We start from the raw sequence: 13,642 nt of genomic DNA, 5'->3' as shown, positions 1-13,642 counted from the left end.
TGAGAGTTCCAGAATTCTACTGGGAAGATGTTCTATGGATAGATGAGACAAAAGAATAAAATAAATTAGTGCTTTATTGTCAAATAAAAGTGGAACTTTTTAGCTCGAATGCACAATGTTAGGAAAAAGAACACTGCACACAACACTAAAACCTCATCCCATCTGTGAAGCATGGTGGAGGTAGCATCATGGTTTGGAGCTGCCTCAGGGCGTGGACGCCTCGCGATCATTGAGGGAATAATAAATTCAATAGTATATCAAAACATTTTACAGGAGAATGTAAGGGCAACATTCCATGACCTCAAGCTGAAGAGACATTGGGTGATGCAATAAGACAATGACCCAAAGCGCACAGGTAAATCAACTAAACAATGTTTAAAAAAACATGATGACTTGTACTTTGGAATGGCCAAGCCAAAGACCTGACCTAATGGGGTTTTACAGGCAAATACCACATTTGGCTCATTTAATATGCAAGTTAGTGTTACTCACATATATAGGGTCGCTCCGGGGGTCAGATGTGCTGTTCTGATGGTTTCACCGCCATTCACATGATAATGCCACCCCCCCCATTGGTCGTCGCTTTATGCAGACGTGATCCGAATCCATCCCCCTGCTTACAGTCCTCCTCCTTTGCACGTTTCCTGCGCATTAGCAGTGAATTGAGGTTGTATCCCGACTCCCAAATTCACCAATACAGCACCAGAACAAAGTTGTTATTGTTATAATGCTGTGATTATATTAGCGCACGTAGTGCTCTCACATCTATTATTTAATTTTGAACATGGAGTCTGCTAATATTATCTTACACAGAGTCATGGCACATTAAAGGAGGGGAGTAGAGGGAGGGGGTTTAGGCGGCATGATGAAGAGAAGTAGAGGGTGAGTTTTGGGCTGGGTGTGACTTACATGACACGGTCACTTCATTGGCCTCACATAAAAGAACGGACTTACAGGTTCAAGTGACTGGTGGTGAAACGGCACATCTGACCGTGGGAGCGAACCCTCTATATGTAAGGAACGCTAACTACATATTAAAGGAGCCTAAAGGCATATTTCCCCAGAAAACCCACTTAAAGAGGCTCTGTCACCAGATTTTGCAACCCCTATCTGCTATTGCAGCAGATAGGCGCTGCAATGTAGATTACAGTAACGTTTTTATTTTTAAAAAACGAGCATTTTTGGCCAAGTTATGACCATTTTTGTAGTTATGCAAATGAGGCTTGCAAAAGTCCAAGTGGGTGTGTTTAAAAGTAAAAGTCCAAGTGGGCGTGTATTATGTGCGTACATCGGGGCGTTTTTAATACTTTTACTAGCTGGGCGCTCTGAAGAGAAGTAACATCCTCTTCTCTTCAGAACGCCCAGCATCTGACAGTGCAGATCTGTGACGTCACTCACAGGTCCTGCATCGTGACGGCCACATCGGCACCAGAGGCTACAGTTGATTCTGCAGCAGCATCAGCGTTTGCAGGTAAGTCGACATTGACTTACCTGCTAACGCCGAGGCTGCTGCAGAATCAACTGAAGCCTCTGGTGCCGATGTGGCCGTCACGATGCAGGACCTGTGAGTGACGTCACAGATCTGCACTGTCAGATGCTGGGCGTTCTGAAGAGAAGAGGATGTTACTTCTCTTCAGAGCGCCCAGCTAGTAAAAGTATTAAAAACGCCCCGATGTATGCACCTAATACACGCCCACTTGGACTTTTACTTTTAAACACACCCACTTGGACTTTTGCAAGCCTCATTTGCATAACTACAAAAATGGTCATAACTTGGCCAAAAATGCTCGTTTTTTAAAAATAAAAACGTTACTGTAATCTACATTGCAGCGCCTATCTGCTGCAATAGCAGATGGGGGTTGCAAAATCTGGTGACAGAGCCTCTTTAACCCTTTTGAGATATTGTGGCATCACCTGAAAATGCGCGCAAGGCATCACAAAAATAGTAATAGTAGATCTGAAACACATTTGCAGGCAGGAATAGTTCAAAATTTATCCTCAATGTTGTGCAAATTTTATTTGCAGCTACAGGAAATGTTTGATGGAAGTGACTGCTGCTAAAGGGGATCTAAAAGGTTATTGGATTCAAGGGTTCACTTTTTCGCCGTACACTGTGGATGTTTACTCAATGTGTTCAATAAAATACATTAATAGTACAGGTATTTGTGTTTTGTTAGTTTAGTTAGATTGTTTTAGTCTATAATTGTAGCTTAGATCAGACCACATTTTTATTTGTAATAAATGCAGAAATCCAGTTAATTGCAAAGGATTCACTCAGGACTAGGAACAAGGTATTTTGGTGCCCTATGCAGATAATTCTACTGCGCTATCCTATATAGAGGCATGGAGTTTAAAATATATACCGCGCAGTATACAGTTTCTGGATTATTATTTTTTTATTACATTTTATGGGCAATGTATACCACTGTATGCATGTAGTGGCATCCATTAGGGGTATACACCAGGAAGTCCTACCAACGTATACTTTTAACAGGCACTACAAAGTGCGCTGTGAAATTGCCCTCAGCAACTCAGCCCACGCAGCCACATATCCTCCCTCCCACTATGCTCCCTCCCACTGGCAGCCTGGCCCTCTCTGCAAACAGCCTTCAGTTCGCCTGACAGTTCAACAATAGAACTGCACAGGCCGTTTTTTTGCGTTAACTGACTGGCTGGCAGAATTAATTTGCAGGGAACTTACCTCTGATAGTGTTCTACTTGCAGGCATCAGTTCAGTAGCGTAAGATGCACCACAACCAAGCTCAGAACATATATACAGCCCCAGAACCAAGCTCAGTACAGAACTATAGCCCCAGAACCAAACTCAGTACATATATGCAGCCCCAGAACCAAGCTCAGTACATAGATACAGCACTAGAATACAGCTCAGTACACATATACAGTACCAGAACCAAGCTTGGTACAAAAAGCTCCAGAGACCAGCTCAGTTCATATATACAGCTCCAGAACCAAGCTCATTGCATAAATACAGAACTAGAGTCGAGCTCATAACATGAATACAGCACCAGAACCAAGCTCAGTACATATGTACAGCACTAGAGCAGAGCTCATTAAATAAATACAAAACTAGGCTCAGTACAAATATACAGCACCAAAACAAAGCTCAGTATATATACCAATATATATCAATATATATATTGGTCCTTCTCAATGACCTAGAATATCATCAAAAATTTAGTTTATTTCAGTAATTCAATTCAAAAAGTGATCTATTTCAAGCATTTTTTTCTTTTAATGTTGATGATTATGGCTAGCAGTTAACGAAAACCCAAAATTTAGTGTAGAATATTATATAAGCCCAATTTCAAAAATTTCTACAATTATTATTAATACCAAAATATTGGCCTACTGAAAAGTATGTACAGTATATGCACTCAATACTTAGTCGGGGCTCTGACTCTTCATGAATTACTGCATCAATACGGTGTGGCATGGAGGCGATCAGCCTGTGGCACTGCTGAGGCGTTATGGAAGCCCAGGTTGCTTTGATAGCGGCCTTCAGCTCTTCTGCATTGTTGAGTCTGGTGTCTCTCATCTTCCTCTTGACAATACCCCATAGATTCTCTATGGGGTTTAGGTCAGGCAAGTTTGCTGGCCAATCAAGCACAGTGATTCTGTGGTTATTAAACCAGGTATTGGTACTTTTGGCAGTGTGGGCAGGTGCCAAGTCCTACTGGAAAATGAAATCAGCATCTCCATAAAGCTGGTCAGCAGAGGGAAGCATGAAGTGCTCTAAAATGTTCTGCCACGCCGCATTGATGCAGTAATTCATGCAGAAGGAGCCCCGACCAAGTATTGAGTGCATATACTGTACAAACTTTTCAGTAGGCCGACATTTCGGTATGAAAAATCATCTTTTAAATTGGGCTTATATAATAATCTTATTTTCTGAGACACTAAATTTTGGGTTTTCAATAACTGTTACCATAATCATCAACATTAACCCCTTAACGCTCCAGGACATACTATTATGTCATGGTAAGTGCATCGTTCGCGCTCCATGACATAATAGTATGTCATGGAGTAAACACGGCGCCGTTCGCGCGGGGCGCGTGCATGAGCTGTGATAGCTGCTGTTTCCGACAGCAGACTATCACTGCTCAATGTGCCGGGACCGATCGCGGTGGTCCCCGCAGATTTAACCCCTCAGAAGCCGCGTTCAATAGCGATCGCGGCTTCTTAGGGGTTAATCCGCCATCGCCGGCCTGCTACACGATAGCGGCCGGCGATGGTGACTATGGCAACCGGACACCAAAAAATGGCGTCCGGCTATGCCATAGACGGAAGCCTAGTGGGTCCTGACAACGTCAGGACCCACTATGCTTGCTGTCAGTGAGTAGCTGACAGCTCTAATACACTGCACTACGCATGTAGTGCAGTGTATTAGAATAGCGATCAGGGCCTCCTGCCCTCAAGTCCCCTAATGGGACAAAGTAATAAAGTAAAAAAAAAGTTAAAAAAAGTTGTGTAAAAATAAGAAAATAAAAGTTTTAAAAGTAATAAAAGTAAAAATCCCCCTTTTTCCCTTGTCAGTCTTTATTATTAAAATAAATAAATAAATAAACAAATAAACTATACATAATTGGTATCGCCGCGTCCGTAACGGCCTGAACTACAAAATTATTTCGTTATTTATCCCGCGCGGTGAACGCCGTAAAAAAAATAAATAATAAACCGCACCACAATCACAATTGTTTGGTCACTTCACCTCCCAAAAAATGGAATAAAAAGAGATCAAAAAGTCGCATGTACCGAAAAATGGTCCTGATCGAAACTGCAGTTCGTTACGCAAAAAATAAGTCCTCGCACGGCTTTTTTGAAGGAAAAATAAAAACGTTCTGGCTCTTAGAATATGGTAACACAAAAAGTGAATGATTGTTTACAAAACGTATTTTATTGTGCAAACGCCATAAGACATAAAAAAACTATAAACATCTGGTATCGCCGTAATCGTATCGCCACGCAGAATAAAGCGAATATGTCATTTATAGCGCACGGTGAACGCTGTGAAAAAAATAGAACAAAAAAACAATAGTAGAATTGCGGTTTTTTAGTCACCGCGCCACCTAAAAATAGAATAAAAACTGATCAAAAAGCCGCATGCATGACATGAAAACTGCAATGGATTCCTCAAGGTCTCTAGTTTCCAAATTGGGGTCACTTTTGGGGGTTTTCCACTGTTTTGGCACCACAAGACCTCTTCAAACCGGACATGGTGCCTAATAAAAAAGAGGGCTCAAAATCCGCTAGGTGCTCCTTTGCTTCGGAGGCCGATGCTTCAGTCCATTACCGCACGAGGGCCACATGTGGGATATTTCTCTAAACTGCAGAATCCGGGCAATACGTATTAAGTTGCGTTTCTCTGATAAATCCTTTTGTGTTATAAAAAAAATGGTATAAAGAGGATTTTCTGACAAAAAAAAAAAAGTAAATGTCACCTCTACTTTGCTCTAAATTTCTGTGAAACACCTAAAGGGTTCATAAACTTTCTAAATGCTGTTGTGAATACTTTGAGGGGTCTAGTTTCTAAAATGGGGTATTTGATAGGGGTTTCTAATATATGGGCCCCTCAAAGCAACTTCAGAACTGAACTGGAACCTAAAAAAATAAATAAATGAGGCAATACTTCGCTTCTTACATTATACTGATAATGAGCCGTGCCCACCCCGAGATGACCCCAGTTTTGACCGTTTGTATAAACGGAGACCCCTATTAGACCGTTTCAGTGCCCGGTTTTCCCAAGCATACACCCCCGAGACGTGTATTTCTATTGATGAGTCCCTGGTACATTTTAAAGCGAGGGTTCAATTCCGCCAGTACCTGCCGGGTAAGAGGGCAAGGTATGGCGTGAAGATGTATAAGCTGTGAGAGTGCATCAGGGTATACCTACAGGTTTAGGATATATGAAGGAAAGGCCACCCCCAAACCAGACTGCATCCTGGACTACAATAGGTACATGGGAGGGATGGACTTGTCAGATCAAGTCCTGAAGCCCTACAGCGCCATGCGGTGTGGTATAAGAAGCTGGCAGGGCACATCATACAGATGGCTTTGTACAATGCGTACGTGCTACGTCGATGTGCAGGCCAGAGGGGAACTTTCCTGGAATTTCAAGATCTAATCTTTAGGGACCAGGAAGGGGGGGCACCCAGTACTTCTGGAAGCGAGGCCACACGCATCGTACCAGGGCAACACTTTCCAAGAGAAGTTCCCCAAACCGGTGGAAAGGGAAAGAGTCAAAAGAGGTGCAGAGTCTGCTATAAGAGGGGGATAAGGAAGAACACAATATACCAATGTGACACGTGTCCCGAAAAACCAGGGCTCTGTATAAAAGATTGTTTTAAAATGTATCATACATCCCTTGATTTTTAATTTACCCTGATGCACTCCGCACAGCTTACCCCCCTCATCTTTCCCTTCTGAGCCCTGCTGTGTGCCCAGGCAGCTGATAACAGCCACATGTAGGGTATTGCCGTACCCAGGAGAACCCACATTACAATTTAAGGGGTGTATATCTCCGGTGGCGCATGCTGGGCACACTATATCGGACACTGACATGCCATATATATATATATATATATATATATATATATATATATATATATATAAAATTGCAAATCTCACTCTGCACCATCTGCTGCGCATTATCTTTTACACAGTACCTGTGGGGTCAAAATGCTCACTACACCTCTAGATGAATGTCTTAAGAGGTGTAGTTTTTAAAACGGGGTCACTTCTCGGGGGTTTCAACTGTACTGGTACCTCAGGGGCTTCTGCATACATGACTTAGCACCAGAAAAGCTCCAGTAGGCCAAATGGTGGTCCTTTCCTTCTGAGCCCTCCCATGGGCCCAAACGGCAGTTTATCACCACAAATGGGGTATTGCCGCACTAAGGACAAATTGGGCAACAAAATGGGGTATGTTGTTCCTTGTGAAAATAAGAAATTTTGATCAAAAATGACATCTTATTGGAAAAAATATCATTTTTTTCATTTCACAGCCCAATTCAAATAGGTGCTGTAAAAAAACCATAAATGAATTCCTTGAGGGGTTGTAGTTTCCAAAATGGGGTCACTTCTGGTGGGTTTCCATTGCTTTGATACCTCTGGGGCTCTGTAAATGCGACATGGCACCCGAAAACCAATCCAGCAAAATCTGGACTCCAACAAACACATAGCGCTCCTTTCCTTCTGAGCCCTCCCATGGGCCCAAATGGCAGTTTATCACCACAAATGGGGTATTGCCGCACTAAGGACAAATTGGGCAACAAAATGGGGTATGTTGTTCCCTGTGAAAATAAGAAATTTTGATCAAAAATTACATCTTATTGGAAAAAATATCTTTTTTTTCATTTCACAGCCCAATTCAAATAGGTGCTGTGAAAAAACTGTGCGGTCAAAATGATAACAAAAACCATAAATGAATTCCTTGAGGGGTGTAGTTTCCAAAATGGGGTCACTTCTGGTGGGTTTCCATTGCTTTGATACCTCTGAGGCTCTGCAAATGCGACATGGCACCCGAAAACCAATCCAGCAAAATCTGGACTCCAACAAACACATAGCGCTCCTTTCCTTCTGAGCCCTCCCATGGGCCCAAACGGCAGTTTATCACCACAAATGGGGTATTGCCGCACTAAGGACAAATTGGGCAACAAAATGGGGTATGTTGTTCCCTGTGAAAATAAGAAATTTTGATCAAAAATTACATCTTATTGGAAAAAATATCTTTTTTTTCATTTCACAGCCCAATTCAAATAGGTGCTGTGAAAAAACTGTGCGGTCAAAATGATAACAAAAACCATAAATGAATTCCTTGAGGGGTGTAGTTTTCCAAAATGGGGTCACTTCTGGTGGGTTTCCATTGCTTTGATACCTCTGAGGCTCTGCAAATGCGACATGGCACCCGAAAACCAATCCAGCAAAATCTGGACTCCAACAAACACATAGCGCTCCTTTCCTTCTGAGCCCTCCCATGGGCCCAAACGGCAGTTTATCACCACAAATGGGGTATTGCCGCACTAAGGACAAATTGGGCAACAAAATGGGGTATGTTGTTCCCTGTGAAAATAAGAAATTTTGATCAAAAATTACATCTTATTGGAAAAAATATCTTTTTTTTCATTTCACAGCCCAATTCAAATAGGTGCTGTGAAAAAACTGTGCGGTCAAAATGATAACAAAAACCATAAATGAATTCCTTGAGGGGTGTAGTTTCCAAAATGGGGTCACTTCTGGTGGGCTTCCATTGCTTTGATACCTCTGGGGCTCTGCAAATGCGACATGGCACCCGAAAACCAATCCAGCAAAATCTGGACTCCAACAAACACATAGCGCTCCTTTCCTTCTGAGCCCTCCCATGGGCCCAAACGGCAGTTTATCACCACAAATGGGGTATTGCCGCACTAAGGACAAATTGGGCAACAAAATGGGGTATGTTGTTCCCTGTGAAAATAAGAAATTTTGATCAAAAATTACATCTTATTGGAAAAAATATCATTTTTTTCATTTCACAGCCCAATTCAAATAGGTGCTGTGAAAAAACTGTGCGGTCAAAATGATAACAAAAACCATAAATGAATTCCTTGAGGGGTGTAATTTCCAAAATGGGGTCACTTCTGGTGGGCTTCCATTGCTTTGATACCTCTGGGGCTCTGCAAATGCGACATGGCACCCGAAAACCAATCCAGCAAAATCTGGACTCCAACAAACACATAGCGCTCCTTTCCTTCTGAGCCCTCCCATGGGCCCAAACGGCAGTTTATCACCACAAATGGGGTATTGCCGCACTAAGGACAAATTGGGCAACAAAATGGGGTATGTTGTTCCCTGTGAAAATAAGAAATTTTGATCAAAAATTACATCTTATTGGAAAAAATATCATTTTTTTCATTTCACAGCCCAATTCAAATAGGTGCTGTGAAAAAACTGTGCGGTCAAAATGATAACAAAAACCATAAATGAATTCCTTGAGGGGTGTAATTTCCAAAATGGGGTCACTTCTGGTGGGTTTCCATTGTTTTGATACCTCAACACCTCTTCAAACCTGGCATGCTGCCTAAAATATATTCTAATAAAAAAGAGGCCTTAAAATGCACTAGGTGCTTCTTTGCTTCTAGGGCTTGTGTTTTAGTCCACGAGCGCACTAGAGCCACATGTGGGACATTTATAAAAACTGCAGAATCTGGACAATACATATTTAGTAGTATTTCTCTGGTAAAACCTTCTCTGTTACAGAAAAAAATTTAATAAATTTGAAATTCAGCAGAAAAAATGAAATTTGCAAATTTCATTTCCACTTTGCTTTAATTCCTGTGAAATGCCTGAAGGGTTAAAAAACTTTCTATATGCTGTTTTGAATACTTTGAGGGGTCTAGTTTTTAAAATGGGGTGTTTTATGGGGGTTTCTAATACATAGGCCCCTCAAATCCACTTCAGAACTGAACCGGTACCTTCAAAAAAAGGCTTTTGAAATTTTCTTAAGAATATGAGAAATTGCTGTTTATGTTCTAAGCCTTGTAACGTCCAAGAAGAATAAAATAATGTTCAAAAAACGATGCCAATCTTAAGTAGACATATGGGAAATGTGAACTAGTAACTATTGTGGGTGGTATAACCGTCTGTTTTACAAGCAGATGCATTTAAATTCTGAAAAATGCTATTTTTTGTAAATTTTCTCTAAATTTTGCAATTTTTCACAAATAAAGACTGAATATATCGACCAAATTTTACCACGAACATGAAGCCCAAAGTGTCACGAGAAAACAATCTCAGAATCGCTTGGATATGTTTAAGCATTCCGACGTTATTACCACATAAAGTGAAATATGTCAGATTTGAAAAATGGGCTCTGAGCCTTAAGGCCCAAACTAGGCTGCGTCCTTAAGGGGTTAAAAGAAAAATTGCTGGAAATAGATCACTGTGTGTAATGGACCTATATAATATATGAGTTTCACTTTTTGAATTGAGTTACTGAAATAAATTAACTTTTTGATGATATTCTAATTCATTGAGAAGGACTAGCGTAATATATATATATATATATATATATATATATATATATATATATATATATATATATATATATATAGCACCCGCACAAAAACAGCTCGGTTGACTACTGCCATATAAATTTGTGTGGTGTATATCTACAGCTCCTAGTATGAACTGAACAATCAGGAGATGCTGGGAATTGCTGTTTCCACAAAAAAATAACCCATTATCTCGCTTCAAACCATGAGTGACTACAATACTGATCAGTCAGTGGCACACAGATGATGTCTTCTCTGACTGGATTTATTGTCTTCTTCGTCTCACTTCGGTCCAGACCTCCCTGTCACAACTCCTCTCTGCAGAGTTTGCCGCTCAGATGTCTTTGACTCCTCGCTTTTCCAACACATCCACTTCTATTTACTAATCCAAACTCCTCATACTGCCACACACTGATCCACTAAATATAATAGTAAAATACACTGTGCCCCCCTGAATGTACCGCTACACGCTGTTTCCTTGAATATAATTGTCACACATTGTGCCCCTGAAAATAGTACCACCTGCTGTGCCCCCTTAATAGTGCCATGGACTGTGTACCATGCAAATAAAGCACCACACACAGTGCTTGCTAATTATAGTGCTACAAGCTCTGCCCCTGAAAATAAAGCTTAACACACAGTGCCCCCTAGAGATATTGCCACATGCTGTACTTCCCAAATATAGTGCCAAACGCTTAGTGCCCCCTGTAGATCGCACCACATCCTCAGGTCCCCCTGTAGATAGTACCACCTTTTCAGTGACCCACACTCAATGCCCCCTTTAAACAAGTTTAGAAACACCTGTCCCCGATCCCACACTGTCTACCAGCAATGCATGACTGGCCTCTTCTGACAGGGCCTGCTTCTGCGGAACGACGCATCACAAAAAATTGTGAAATGGCGGAGCAGGGAACTAATTAACTGTGTCATTGCCTTGCTAGCGCTAGCTAGGCTGTCCAATTTCATCCGTGTCCTTCTGGATACAGGGGGATACAGCAGCCACGCCCTGGCTCCACTACACCACTGGTGCACATACTGCAATGTGTATATCCTATATAATTTATATTTTAAAAAAACAATTCAATTAAATTGCACCCCTTCCTACTTGGCATGAGGTGGCGCCGTAGGTGTTAGCCTACCTCTTGTCCCGGCCCTGAGTTAATTTACTGTATCTCCACACTTTATTACAATACTGCTTTAAATGCCTAAGATAAGAAATTTTTTAAGTGGAGAATTCTAGATTTCTAGAAAATGGGGAACATCTATTAAAAAAAAACAACTTTCTTTTTTGACTGACAATACAAACACAGATGTATGAAGCATATACATACAAAGGCTGAAATTCCCATCTCCAACACTTATACAATCATTAAAATGACTTTATTTATTTATTTTTTCAGCATCTACAAGGACAAGAATACAGAGGCAAAAGTCAGAGGAGTTATCAGAGTCCATGAAGACAGAAGACTCCATAAAGAAGGAAGACCAGTGAGAATTCATCTCCAAACCCCACAACACCTACACTACTAATCCAACTGTAGACATTCATTGGTTTCTTTCCTGGAAATGTAATTTTACACTAGAAATATTTATACCACTTAAAGAACTTAAAGAAAATATTACTTGACTTACCATTTGCAGTAGTTTAGAGGAAGACTAGCCTAAGTGTTCAGGATGAGGGTAAGGCTTCGTTCACGTCTGCGGCAGGGCTCCGTTCATGAGTTCCGTTGGACATATCCGTCAGGGGAACCCATGAACGGAACCCTGACTGAAACAAACGGAAACCATAGGTTTCCAATTGCATCACCATTGATTAAAATGGTGATGGATCTGCTGAAAATGGTTTCCATTTGTCACCGTCGTTTAAGGGTTTTGACGGAATGAATGGCGCAATCGACTACTGTATTGATTCCGTCAAAACGACAGAACCCTTAAACAACAGTGAGAAACGGAAGCCATTTGCACTCATGGTTTCCGTTTGTTTCAGTCAGGGTTCCGGTTATGGGTTCCCCTGACGAAAAGCTCAGACGGAACCCATGGAGCCCTGACGCACATGTGAACGAAGCCTAACATCCACTTTCTTCAGACATACTTAAAACCTCCCTTGACACCAGCAGAAAATCAGAACTGAAGCCTGGGGCCACATGTATGAATGGTAACGCTGATCTTACGGTGCACTATTTATTTCAATTGTATCTTACTTGAATTTTATTTAAATGTTGTGCACATTTTCAATTGAGCTCGCAGACCAATTGCTAATGAGTACTACTGAAGACGAGGTGAACCCCCTTCATATTCACTGTATGACTGCAGCCCCGTATTCTATGCATTGCTGTACATTTAGGTTGTAGGTACTTTATGGAGCATTACCCCTCTCATTTTTATCTGGTAATATCACAACGTTTACATGTCAATAATAAGGAAACTAGAATTGATTTTCCCATTCATACATATACAAACAACACTGGTTGGGCCTTTTATTAATGCCACCATACCCACCAGCTCACCATTACTTGGGTAGTGACATTTGGCAAGTACAGGGGAATTTTATTCTACTTTTTTTTTTCCTTACTATATCAAGTTTTCCTTTAATGACCTGTAGGAGCTTGTTGTGTTCATAATCCAGCTTGCCCTTTAAATGTTTACACACAGAATATCATATAATTGTAGACTTGTTGATCTGGATAATAAGTGGCAGTCTAGATCAATGGAATCTAGTTATAGACTAACATTTGAAGTTTTGTGTATTTGCACAACACCAAGGAAGATTTAAAGTGAAGGTTCACCTTAAAAGGGTTTTCCCACCAGGGACATTTATGGCATATCCACAGGATTTGCCATAAATGTCAGATAAATGCGGGTCTCATCTATCTCTAGAATGGGGCCACCTAAACCCCGTTCTACCTTTCTCGGTTCCTGCTGCCTCCCGTGCTACTTCCTGAATAGATGATCGGAAATTTCGTAACACCCATAGAAGTGAATGGCAGTTACAGAAACAGCGTAGCTCGCGTGCTACGCTGCTTCCGTATCTGCCATTCACTTTTATGGGCGTTATGGAAAAAACTTAGCTCAGCGAGGTACGCTGTTTTCCTGATTACATGGTCGGAAATTACGAGGTGGCCTGGGATGCGGCAGGAACAGAGAAAGTTAGAACGCGGGTTAGGGTGCCCCGTTCTACAGACAGGTGCAAGTCCCAGAGGTGGGACCTGCATCTATCTGACATTTATGGCATATCCTGTGGATATGCCATAAGTGTCCCTGATGGGAAAACCCCTTTAAGATATTTTCTGAGCTTTCAGTGGGAAAACCTGTCTACACGCTGAGATCTCCAAGCTAAAAGTCAAAGTCCACATGCCCATTTATTCTAGTGATCAAGCTCATTGACCACCCCATACCCCCTTCGCCAAGGAGCAGCTTCTGAAATCTCCAAATGACATTTCAGAGAATGTCTAATGGTGATCCTTTAGTGTGGGTAATTGTAAGATCTTTTTAGTATGGTCACCGGAATGTTTAGATAAAATAAAACACCATTTATTGTACATGTGACAAGTCCTTTAAAACGCCCTGCTCTGTACTATTACAGTACTATATAT

At 41.3% G+C, this 13,642-nt stretch overlaps 1 protein-coding gene across 1 annotated transcript in view; it reads left to right on the top strand.

Annotated features, from left to right (window-relative positions):
- Window positions 1–12,880, top strand: part of RB1 (RB transcriptional corepressor 1) — a 292,199-nt gene extending 279,319 nt beyond the window's left edge. Inside the window, exon 27 of the mRNA XM_075852244.1 lies at window positions 11,450–12,880. Coding sequence (XP_075708359.1) covers window positions 11,450–11,541 — 92 coding nt within the window. The 3' untranslated portion in view covers window positions 11,542–12,880. The remainder of the gene's footprint in view (window positions 1–11,449) is intronic.
- Window positions 12,881–13,642: the final 762 nt, after the last annotated feature.

Source organism: Rhinoderma darwinii, chromosome 2, assembly GCF_050947455.1.
Source record: "Rhinoderma darwinii isolate aRhiDar2 chromosome 2, aRhiDar2.hap1, whole genome shotgun sequence".
NCBI lineage: Eukaryota > Metazoa > Chordata > Amphibia > Anura > Rhinodermatidae > Rhinoderma > Rhinoderma darwinii.
The sequence above is the reverse complement of the archived record's forward strand: the minus strand, read 5'-3'. Positions and strand labels throughout refer to the sequence as shown.